At 43.7% G+C, this 12623-nt stretch overlaps 1 protein-coding gene across 1 annotated transcript in view; it reads right to left on the reverse strand.

Moving 5' to 3' along the window:
* The window catches only part of dnm3b (dynamin 3b), a gene marked incomplete at both ends in the record, with an annotated part of 43726 nt that extends 42600 nt beyond the window's left edge, over positions 1 to 1126 (reverse strand). The window contains one exon of the mRNA XM_080778428.1: positions 966 to 1126. Coding sequence (XP_080634554.1) covers positions 966 to 1126 — 161 coding nt within the window. The remainder of the gene's footprint in view (positions 1 to 965) is intronic.
* Positions 1127 to 12623: the final 11497 nt, after the last annotated feature.

Consider the following 12623-nt stretch of genomic DNA (forward strand, 5'->3'; position numbering starts at 1 on the left):
AATGTCATCTGAAATGATGCCAGGGGCTGTATAGGGTAACGTAGGCAATACATGTCCTGGGCTGCAGAAAGAGCACACCCTGGAGTGAAGTCTGAATGGGCTGGAATCCCTGAAGAGCAGCGCTAACCCAAATACTGCCTCCCCTGCTGTATGTACAGTTGCTTGTTAAAAATAAAACGGTGACGTCCACACTCTGGTGGTGGGGAAAAAAGAAAAGAATGGGGCCATCAAGCTGAAACCGTGCACATCAGCCATGCACACACACACACACACACACACACACACACACACACACACACACACACACACACACACACACACATACACACACATACACACCATACTGGGAACAGCAGTTACTTAAGGCCAGTGTCTGTACATTACTTGTGTTGAGTGTTTTTGAATACTTGTGACTTTCACTCAACTACACTTCAAAGACAAATATTGTACTATTGACTCCACTATACATTTCAATGAGGGGAAGGTACACCATGAATTAACCAATGAAGCCCTGTTTCAAATTCAGCAACACTATCTACAAGCTCGCAATTTTTTGCATCGCGACATGCTGTGAGCATGTAGATCTGCTATTTTTCATTATATTATATATTATTAATAATATATATATATTTCTTTTTTTAAATGAAAAATCGTAGCATTGTTTGGGGGGAATGTCTAAGCTACAGCTACTAAAAAGTATTTTTAAATGCAAGCACTCCAGTATGTTAACTCTAACTTGAGTAAGGAGGAGTAAGGAGGAGTTCTGGAGTACTGGAGTTGGAGTACTTAGCTTAATACTCCACCACCACTACTCAAAGCTGGGAGAGATGTTATGTTGTGTTGTGTTGTGAACCCATCCAAGAGATTGTCACTATAGTCCCTCCTACGTTAATCCGCAAGGTTAACGACAGAGGGGATTATCCTATTTCTGGTGGTCGCTGCAGCATGCCTGGGGCTCACCCTACCTGCCAACAAAGTTCTCCAGCACGGAGCTCTTGCCAGCACTCTGCCCTCCCACCACGGCGATCTGTGGCAGGTCCAGGTTGCAGGCCTGACCGATGGAGCTGAAGGCATCCTGCAGCTTGTTGACCAGCGGGATCATGTCCTCCATGCCACGGTTCCCCATGGCTGCTCGTAGATGGAGCAACTGACTGGAGATCAGAGAACGGAGAGAGAGAGAGCCAGAGAGAGAGAGAGAGAGAGGGAGGGGGGGGGGATGTGGTGCTGATGCTATATATCACTCCAGGTTGCTGCTACCGTCGTGGTGCTTGTTGATAAGTCATCTAGTCGAGCATCGCCCCGAGCCAAGCAAGGGTCGAATGGACTATAGGAAGGAGAGAGATAGAGGAGAGAGAGAGAGAAAGAGGGAGAGAGAGACAGAGGGAGGGAGAGAGAGAGAGAGAGAGGGGAGAGAGAGGGAGAGAAGGAGAGAGATGAAATAAAATGACAGGGGCAGACTATTGCGCAGTTGCTTGCTTGACACGCACGCACGCACGCACACATACCACACACACACACACACACATACACACACACACACACACACACACACACACACACACACACACACACACACACACACACAAACACACACACACACACACACACATGCACGCACGCACACACACACACACACACACACACACACACACACACACACACGTTCCATTTCAAGGGCATTTAGTCAGGAGCACCATAGCCGCTCCATAATCACATTTGCACTACAGCTGTGCAAACCTCGAAGCTCTGCAGAGGAAACGTCACGCGAGCGAGCCGAGCGCTACAGTAAATAAATAAAAAATGCGTCGCATTTATTGTGTTTCTAAGACGTAAACCGTTTGAAAACATATGCGCGCCACGCCACATATAAATATATTTAACATCTAAGCTCCTTAATTCATTTGAGAGCAGCACGGGTGTCATTGCCACCTTTTGCTTACCCGGCTTTCAGATCCCCTTGGCGTTTTCAATGTCGCTGTCCAGTGCTGAAACGACGTCCAGATCAGTGACAACCCTCTGCGTAATAATTATAACACGAAGCACCTGCTCGTCAAGCGCCGCATCGGATTTGATTTGAATGAACGTCCTGTAGTAGGCTACGTGTGCAGTGCACTAATAATAATAACCGCTGTGCTTCGTTTTGCTCGGCTAGAGACCTCAGCACGTTCTCATCCAGACCCCATGATAAGAATTCGCCGTGGATTAGTCATATTTCTTTTTCTTTTTTTCCCCCCTTCCTCCAGTCCTTTTACGTAGTCACGATAATTGCGAAGCTTGGCTGCGCCTCCTCGATCGAAGCTGCGTCTCCTCGCCGTCCTCGGCACCGTGATTGACCCGGCGGAGGACCAATGAGAGACGCGGAGCCGCGGGCGGGACAGACGGACGCGGCACGCTATTGGCCGAGCGCACCACAGGTTAGGCACAACAAGCCCGCCCCCTGTTTACATCATGGCTTTACATCCGTGCCGTTCCGTCACTCCGTGTCATTTATGCCGTCGGTCGTGAGCCTGCGACACAGTGCAACGGTGGGATTGGATGGACGATGCACTCTTGTACATAATAATGATTTTACCCTGCAGTTTAAACACAAGGAGCAAGCCATAGGCTACATTATAATAATATATGTTAAGGCCTAATCCCGCATCAAAATCGGGGAAAACGACGCGCTCGTCATTCCTGTTTAGATGTTTTTCTATTTCTGCATAACAAAATTACAACATGACATCGAGCGACGCTGGTGGTGAAGATTTTGACAACATTATTGATGCTGTCTGGTCATTGCCTGCTGTAGAATGCTGTCATCCGAAAGGAAGGACACTGTCACGTCATTCTATTTTAATCTCCACACTAGCCGACATCTGTGGCACGTAACAAAACATTACATCTCCTCCACTGGCTGTGAACAATGGCTTATTAATTTTACATGTCGTTGACAGGTCTATAGTCGGGAGGCATTTGATTTGCTCCACAGTGGCTCCCTAACAGGGTAAGCAGTGGCACGTTGTGCAGCCTACCACGTCCACGATTATCATTAAATAACAGTTGCGGGTCAGAAGAAAATCCATCCCTTTAGGCTATTATATTTTCTCCTTCACATAACGCCGGTCAGGCCGACTGGTTATCTATCACAATGCAGTACATCACAAATGGCATTAGGTGGCAGTAACGATCTAGATTAGTAGCAAGCAACTGTGGTCTGTTCAACTGGTCCCTTCTTGTGCTCTGATTCTGTCCTGTCCTTTATTCAGGACAGGTATTTCTTTCTTTCTTTCTTTCTTTCTTTCTTTCTTTCTTTCTTTCTTTCTTTCTTTCTTTCTTTCTTTCTTTCTGTCTGTCTGTCTGTGTGTCTGTCTATTGGATATTTCAAAAGTATTGTCCTTTTAGTATTGTCCATTTAATAAGTTAGGAATTTTCTATATATTTTTTTTATTTTATTTTCAAATGGCTGAAATATAGAGTGGTTTGTGTTTTGTAATAATAATCAAAATCTACAAAGTAACTATACCTACTACTAATGTTTTCATATCATTGTTCTATAGTGGAGTACGAGTACCGGTAAAAGTACAACATACATTAATTCACACCTGGCACTGAATCAACCTTGAATTGGGTCCTTTCAATTACAAAGTCAGAGAACTATAAAAAATCTATTCATTAAAATCAGTTCCAGACTGCAGCTTTAAATACTCTGTCTGTCTATCCAACGCACAGCTATACGCCTAGTATGTGACAAACATACGACATAAGATGTGGTAAACGAGCCACGTGAGGTATACGTGTCAAAGATCCTGTTTCTGGGGCAGTGACTAGGGTTAATTTTCGGGTCAGTGTTTTAAAGCCCAGGGGAGTGGGCCTGTTTTTAGATTGGACCAGGCAAGGTCACTCCAAAGACCCTGGCTGAATGTCTACTACACGGAGCTACATCTTTTCCTAAAACTATCGTGGTATTTTGATTGATGACTCCCTCAAGTCTAAGCCACATGTGCTGTACGTGGTGAAAAAACTGAGACTAAAACTGTTTTTTTTATTTTTTTGAAGTACATTGTTCAAACTTTTAACTTGGTGTAGTACCTATTTTGGGCATGCCATTATAGGCAGCAATTATAAAAAAAATAAATAATAATATGTGAAAATATTTCAAGAATTTTCTAAAATAGCAGATCAACAAGGCTCCCCTGTCACAAAATTCCAGGTAGTCCGGCTTCACGTGACTGATAATGGAATCCGGATGTGTGTTCTTACTTCCAACTCGTACTAGGTTGACGACAACGTGCACCAAGCGGACCCTGTGGGTGATTTTCACTCCGGCTAACTCAGCACCGTTGCATACCGATAGGCTTGTCCTCATAAATCATGTCCTCCTCGTCAACATGTGACAGAAAAGCCTGTTGTGTCAAACCAAACGTATTGGTCAGATATGTTGCCAAAGTCATCACGGTGGTAATTTCACCCAGGAAAACATGCCAAGTAAAACTGTTAACAACATTGCTGTGCTTCACACATTATACCTGGGCCTTGTCTGAAGTAGACAAGCTACTGGACCTTCCCCCATGTTTTTTTACACACACACACACACACACACACACACACACACACGCACACGCACGCACGCACGCACACACACACACACACACACACACACACACACACACACACACACACACACACACACACACACACACACACACACACAACCCAAAAACATTGTCCTCAAATGCCCTACGTAGACAGAAAGACGGGGACGGTAAGAGCATGCCTCCTAAGTCCTTGCAGAGGTTTGTACTCTGTACTGAGTGCACCTTTCTAGTGTCCTTGCAGTAGGTTGTGTGTGGGATGTGTGTATCATCTGTGTAGCTGTATAGCTGTTGCTAATGTGCACTGCATGTTTGAATGCAAGCTGTTTTTAACATCTCCCATAAGGCACTCTTAGATTATATTCGACTTTATTGTCCCAGAGGGATATTCAGTGTCACAGTCCGTTCAAAATGGAATACTATACAGTAGTATACAACACTATACAGTGAAGACAGTACATCAAATCTCCACAATACATCCATATTTTGTAACACACATGTCAACAGTCAGCGATTGTTTTTCTTGGGTGTGGTGGTCAGCATATTGAAAAAGATGGGTTGAATTATGCTTTTGCAGACTAACAAATAGAGGTACAGTCCGATGTGACGTTATACTGTAGATCCGAACCCAGGTCTTCTGTAAGGGAAATTAAACATCTACCACACAGCCAAAGGAGAACCCACTTCATCTGAGAGAGATTGTATTGGGATTGTGGGCTTCAGGCACATGTGCTACCTCAGCACCATTGACTTAATAGCCACTATACAGCACATGGTACAAGCACAGTCCTTGCTACAGTCCTGTCTTTTGAGACACTTATTTACCTAATATATAATTAACCAATATAACCATAATAATATATAATATTTTATCTGTGACTGTTTTGTATACAGACAGTACAGTATGTAACAGTGTGTGCATGCTGGCCTGTCCATTACGTTTGTGTGTGTGTGTGTGTGTGTGTGTGTGTGTGTGTGTGTGTGTGTGTGTGTGTGTGTGTGTGTGTGTGTGTGTGTGTGTGTGTGTTTATTTTGGAAGCGAGAAATGCGTATATATGTATGTGCAGTCTGCTCAGTGAGGTGTTGGCCAGAGAGCGTAAATATGATAATAATAGATTCCGCACACTGTTGTTGGGTTTAAATGTTTAAAAATCTGATGTCTGCGATGAACACTGGGAGCTATAACAACAGTGTGTGCACTCTATTATTATTTTTATGCTTATATTCAGCATGTCCTGCACCTGATCATCATCCCGAGTGGATGTGCATGCTCTACGTTCCTTATTTATGGGCCAGAGAGCAGCCGTGGGAAAGGTGAAATTGCAGTTTCAACTTCAACCAGCTGATGGCTGCTCAGGTGATCATGGTGAGCGCATGGGAGAAAGCAGGTGGATATTATAAGTGTCTTGCCGACATTTTGAGAATTATACTGGATGGCCCCCGGAACTGTGGCAGTGACCTCCCGATTACCAGGCGGCCTCTGCCGCCCCTACAGTGCACATTGTGTACTGTACTAAATTACAGCGATTAGGTTTTTTTTTACTTTACTGGAGTATTTCCAATATAATCTATTATTTGACTTCTACTCCACTAAAGGCAAATATCGTACTGGATGGCCCAGAGGGCGAACTGTGGCAGTGACCTCCCGATTCCCATGGAGTCCTCTCTAACCACTAGTTTTTCAACTAGATTTTGATCATTTAAAAATAAAACTTGTAACTACATTACAGTATTGATACTTTTACTTACAGTAAGTCAATTTACAGGTACTTCTTCCATCACTGTTTCAAACCACCACTCAGGGAGAAGATCAAGGTATCTTCTCCCGCAGTCAAGGTATCTAACCCAAGGGCACTAGAGCCAGTGGGCTTTTCTGTTCATTGGGTCTCACTACATTCATGGCTCTGTTGAGGAACCTGACATTCAAATTCATGAGCAGGCTGGATCGCTCATTTATTTGTATTCTCGTATATGTGATGTACTGTCTTACCTTGTGGGCCACGAGCCTGTAATAAAGTATTATATATATAGGCCTATACTATACATCCCTATGCAACCATCGTCATGGTGAGTTTCCTGTCAGCCTGCATGCTCCACTGCAGCACCGTGTTTTGACAGAGAACTAAGATGTCTGTTGGGCTCATCACAGCTCACAAGCTGTAAAAGTATCCCATTTGGGTCCAACACTGTGGATTTTCCTGGGCAAAAAAGGCTGTAAATCTGTCCTACCGTAAGAACCAAGACAGATGACCTTATTGTGAATTTGAATGTGATTACTGTAGAATATTACTATGTGACTTTTGGCATTCTATGAAAAAGGAATCGTGTGCACAGCATAGCAAAACACATGATGTAACTTGTTATTGATACTTAAACGGGGCTTTGAATGGAACTGGCTTTCCCATGTTAAATATTGCCACTATAATTTCCTCCCACAAATGAGATTTAACCAAGGAACAGAGGAAAGAATCTGCTGTGGTACTGTTCTGCCCGCTGTCATCTCTAGGTGAAATACTGATTGATTGATAAATAATTAAATTATTTATTTTATGAATACACTGTATGACTCCATCCAAATGTTCCGTAAACAGTTCTCATTCCCTCGCTTCTTTCCTCATCTTTCTCTCTGGCTTGATGGCAAAGAAAAGTCTCTAATTCTTGGCCAGCGCCCTGTTGTTAAACTGTCATCAATGGCAAAAACAGTTTCCCCATTGCATAACATGCCCCTTAAAAGTATTCACTTACATACTGGACACCTAAATCACACACACTGCAGACATAAACTCACCGTGCCGTTGGAATTATGGTGTGTGTCTGAAATAATGGTGGTAACAAAGGAATTTATTGAAACTTTTTTAACTGCACGGCATTACAATCACTGGAATTTCATAAATGCACACGTAAGAGACAAAACACCTCGGGCAACGACGCTTTGTGAGAGTATCCTGGAATGACAATGAGCAGGAATGCCATAATTTTTACCCTGTATATTTACATGACGTAATGACAGAAAAACAGAGACACAGACGTAGAATGATGAGCATCTACTGTAGGTTACAAGAGGGACATGGCTGCTTTTTATATAGACATAAGCCAGATTCAAGCAAGCTTTGAAATATATTCAGAGTCAGACTGTATATAAATCAAGATTTAAACCTATACGATGCTCTCTAATGATCTATTACTGTGTCATCGGAAAGAAAAAACTCATCAAACTCATTAAAATTCAATATTCTCATTGAGGCTTTCAAATTAATTATAGCATATTTTTCTAAGTTATGACAGTAAATGTCTGCAGTGAAAATACTGGGCTCAGCCCCCTGCCATTTGTGTGTGTGTGTGTGTGTGTGTGTGTGTGTGTGTGTGTGTGTGTGTGTGCGCGCGTGTGCGTGCGTACATGCGTGTGTGTGTGTGTGTGTGTGTGTGTGTGTGTGTGTGTGTGCATGTACACTCACTGGTGCCATGCCAACGTGCCGGTGTCTCTAATGAGAGCCTGTGGCATGAAACACCTGCACGGGGGCTGTCAAATAGCAAACAACACAGCATTGTGAGACAGCGGTTGAGTGTATAGCGTGTGATCTGCCATGATTACTGACTGTGGTGGCAGACAGTGGGCCATGTTTAACGATTAGCTACCCCAGCGAAAACATCCCATCCCCACCTCCTGGCTGCAGGCACCAATTAATGAGCACTCAAACAAACACCTTCCGTCTCGTCTCGCAATCCAGACACACTTTTACACGTTGTAAAAAGTCATTATCCTTTTAATCTGTCACTTCTTCACTCCCCAGGCCATTCCCAGTGGTGGAAAGTAGCCTAGCTGAGTGCATGTAATGTACTTTTTACGCCGCCCTATTTTATACAGTAGTAGGCCTACTTTGGATATTCGAAAATAGCAGATCCGTCAGGGTTAGAATGCGACACGGTGTGAGCTTGTATGTGACATGTCTTATGAGCCCTGTCTTGCGCCACCCTTTACCCCTTATACCTACGTATTTGGCATTTTTACTAGTATTTATCGCCTGGAACACCCCCATGTCTCTTTCCTTTTGTCTGGCTGGGCAAAATCATCACAAATTATTCTCCACTTTTAGTCACTGCGGTGCAACAAGCGTATGGTGACTTTAATGGTGACCTTTCCTTTTATATGCACTTTTTGTAAGAGCAGGTGTTCATTTTTCCAGTTGTGGTGATCTTATTTTGGAATGAAACTCGCCTGAGTGAATGATGTGTACACAGGAGAGGAGTCAAGCATTTTATTTTCCACAAGTGACTTTCACTGCCCTTGAGTCAGCAATCATGCTGTTTCTCTCATCATCCGTTTTGTTTTTCCTCTACATCAAATTCCTCATTCCCCTTGTCATCATAGTATAGGTGATATAATAAACTATGACTTCAGTATGTATTATGTGTGTATGGATGTGTGTAACACAAAGCCATCTGTATCTGGAAAGATTTGTGGATGCAAAACTGGGCATAAACCTGAAGTTAGTAAAATATAGCCTAGATAGAGTACCAAAGTCTGACAAAAACACACGCCCTTGCTCATAAAGAAATGTTTCCATTAATAAATCCCATTGACTTTTTATCTGAATAAATCTATCTGATTTTTTTTTAAATAATAATAATCTGGAAGTGTCTATGAGAGAAGAGACTGAGACGTGAAGACGCTCATTGCCAGGTAACGGACTAACGGTACCGCCGAAGACGCCAATGTTCCTCTCTCACTGGCTTAATGGCACCAGCGCATCTCAGTGTCATTGGTAACAGTGGATGTCAGAGGACTCATCTCAGTGTCATTGGTAACAGTGGATCATCTCAGTGTCATTGGTAACAGTGGATGTCAGAGGACTCATCTCAGTGTCATTGGTAACAGTGGATCATCTCAGTGTAATTGGTAACAGTGGATCATCTCAGTGTCATTGGTAACAGTGGATGTCAGAGGACTCATCTCAGTGTCATTGGTAACAGTGGATCATCTCAGTGTCATTGGTAACAGTGGATCATCTCAGTGTCATTGGTAACAGTGAATGTCAGAGGACTCATCTCAGTGTCATTGGTAACAGTGGATCATCTCAGTGTCATTGGTAACAGTGGATGTCAGAGGGCGACAAAGCTGCTGCTGGCTTGTGAGCCAGCCGATCAGTAGTTCATATAAAAGAGTATGACAACCACAGGGATCACTGGCAGCCAACACTTGACATCGCCAAGTGTGCCCGGCAGGTGCCAGGTTACCCCCACTACAGAGATGGACCTCCAGACCTGATCCAAGTCCAGATGGTGGCCTGACTCAACAGCTGGTAAGATGGCTGCCAACCTCATGCTGGCATAGGAAGGCAGGCACTACAGAAACTGTCAGACCGTCACCCAGAGGAACAAATAAAGTATGCCACCCTATTACTCACAGTGGGCCAGCCTGTCATTGACGGGCGGCCTGCGGTACAGCCGATAGCAGGCGCCCGAGGAGGGAAGCTCCAGGTGCGCCTCCTTCTGCTTCCACACTAAAGTGCTCCAGCTCATGGTCCATGCAGGTGTGGTGGCCCACTTCGGGATTTTACAATGCACAGGAACGGACTCAAGGGGGCTCACGTGGGTTTTTTGAAGATTCTTCACAAAGCTTCATAGGCTAGCAAATGGACAAACTCTCTGATATGGTCTATAAGGTGTAGCTGTTGGGAGAACTCCTTTGGGACTGGCTGGCGCCTTACCGGCATCTCACCAGCACAGAAGAGAATCAGGGGGATACGGAGCAGACACTCCCCAGTCCCACACCGGATGACCCTCACACAGCCTACTGGGCCTGGAAATGGAGGCGTCGCTGTCTACCATGTTACCTCCCAGCACCACAAACAAAATATATAAACAGTTACAGATTCATCGTTCAGTACATGTTGTTTTAGTTAGGAAATGGGTTATGTAGCTGCCCCTCGATTGATGAAAGAATGACAAGTTTGGGTGGTCTCGACAGTTGTGTTTATTGTTCCAACACCGTGAAAACTATAAGGATATAGAATAAATACTGTTACAATCGAATAATCTCATAGTTTCACTACTAAAATCTGTGCATTAAACTTGTCACTTCAGCAGTACAATCAACAATAAAAAATGGTTAATTTATGGTCAATTATGAATACAGTGATACAAAACTCAAGTCATTTCAATTATAAGACAAGGAAAATGCACAATAACCAAAAGTACCACAACCAAACGAAAACCAAACAAATACAATCATGAATGATACTCCAAATGGAAAACTAGACAAATAAATAATCATGTATACCTCACTCCGCGTATCGAGGGTGCTAAAGGGCTGCATAACCAACTTGAACCTCAGGGCACATCAACAGTCACCGATGGTCACATTTACACATAGTGTGACGGACAGGCACTGTAGACAATAGACAACTTCAGTCACTAAAAGTTCACTACAACTGCAAATGTCACAGGCTTTAACACTGCTTAATCAATAAGAGTACAAACATAATAAGAGTCACATAAACAGTCAAACATTTCATACCGTGTGGTCTGGTGCAAACACATACACACACTGGTGCTCTCTCCCTCTGGAGTCTGGCTGTGTGAAATGAGTCTATGGGTCTGAGGTGAGTGAAGCGAACAGGCTTCAGCTATATATGGATAGGTAACAGGAGGTGTCAAAGTAAAAGTATGCCAAATTACAGGAAGTATCCAAACAAACAACTAAATAAGACAAACAATAAATAAAGAATAAACAGACTTCAAACTAAAGAAATTATTGCAGAACCAACTGTCACTGGCAGTTACACTCCCACCAATCATGTTATAGTAAACAAATATAACATGATTAAACTATTTTATGGACTGGACTTGGACTCAAGGGTTTGTTGATCATAGACTGGTTTGGGTTTTCCTGGGATTGGGGAGGACCGGGGCATGTGGCTTCAAACGGGACTGGGGGGATAATGGTGAGGCTCTTCATCTTGGCTGGTGGGAGAGCAGGACGGCTACCCTCATCAATGGCTCCCGATCTCCATGAAGGCTCTTTGGGTGTTCAGTTTCTTCTCTCACTGGTTTCTTCTTCTGCTCCAGTCTATGTTTAACCATGGGGGCAGCTTTATTTTTGATTAATAGTCGGTTGACATTATTTAGCCATTGGCCATTAAGGTAATAAAATGGCTTCCTGTATTAAGAAGTTGCCATGTCTTGGAAATCTTCAACCTTTCAAGTCCCTTTCTTAGAACTATTACAGTGGTGAGAGTTGACTGTGAAAGAACGGTGCGTGTGAACTGTGAAGCATGTCCCCCTACACTTCACCGAAGAGAAGCTGGAAGTCTGGGACAAGGTAAAAGTGGACGCCAGAGTCGTAACTTTTATATAAGGGAAATGCACCGCTTCAGAGGTGAAGGCACAGAGGGACACAGCTGATTTTCCACACTGTGGAGGTTGATAGGCCAATCGTAAAGTCACTTTGTGGAACTAAAACATAAACATGCTGTCCTCACTGCCTCTGGGGAGGAAATGATCAAGACAAATGATCAAGAGGAAGCTGCAGGAGACATTGGGATAAGAAGTTCATGATGACAGAAACAAATGGCCCTTATACTTTCCAAGGGACCATTGTAATGGCTTGCAGTGGGTACATGTGATGAGTCCCCGGTTGTCCGGGCCATTTGCTGCATGTTGTTGTCTAAAGGTCCTTACACACTGGCAACGCAATTTTTCTCGAGCAAATAATTCGCTTATTTACTCTCCGTGTTTCCTGTCTCTATACACTGACATATATCTGAAATAAAGCTTACAGTACAAATACCCCCCTCCCCCAAAAGAAACACACACACACACACACACACACACACACACACACACACACACACACACACACACACACACACACACACACACACACACACACATACACATGCACACACTCAACAAGGCAGGATAAGACTACAAATCTGTATTGCCCAGTTGTTAAAGGAATCAGGGATCTTTTAAGCTGTACTATTCCATGATCAGACCTGAGGTCTGGAGCCAGGCGGAGGGGAGAGATGGAACACATGTTGGCCACAA

This window comes from Protomyctophum bolini (genome assembly GCF_963924005.1).
Source record: "Protomyctophum bolini genome assembly, chromosome: 12".
Taxonomy (NCBI): domain Eukaryota; kingdom Metazoa; phylum Chordata; class Actinopteri; order Myctophiformes; family Myctophidae; genus Protomyctophum; species Protomyctophum bolini.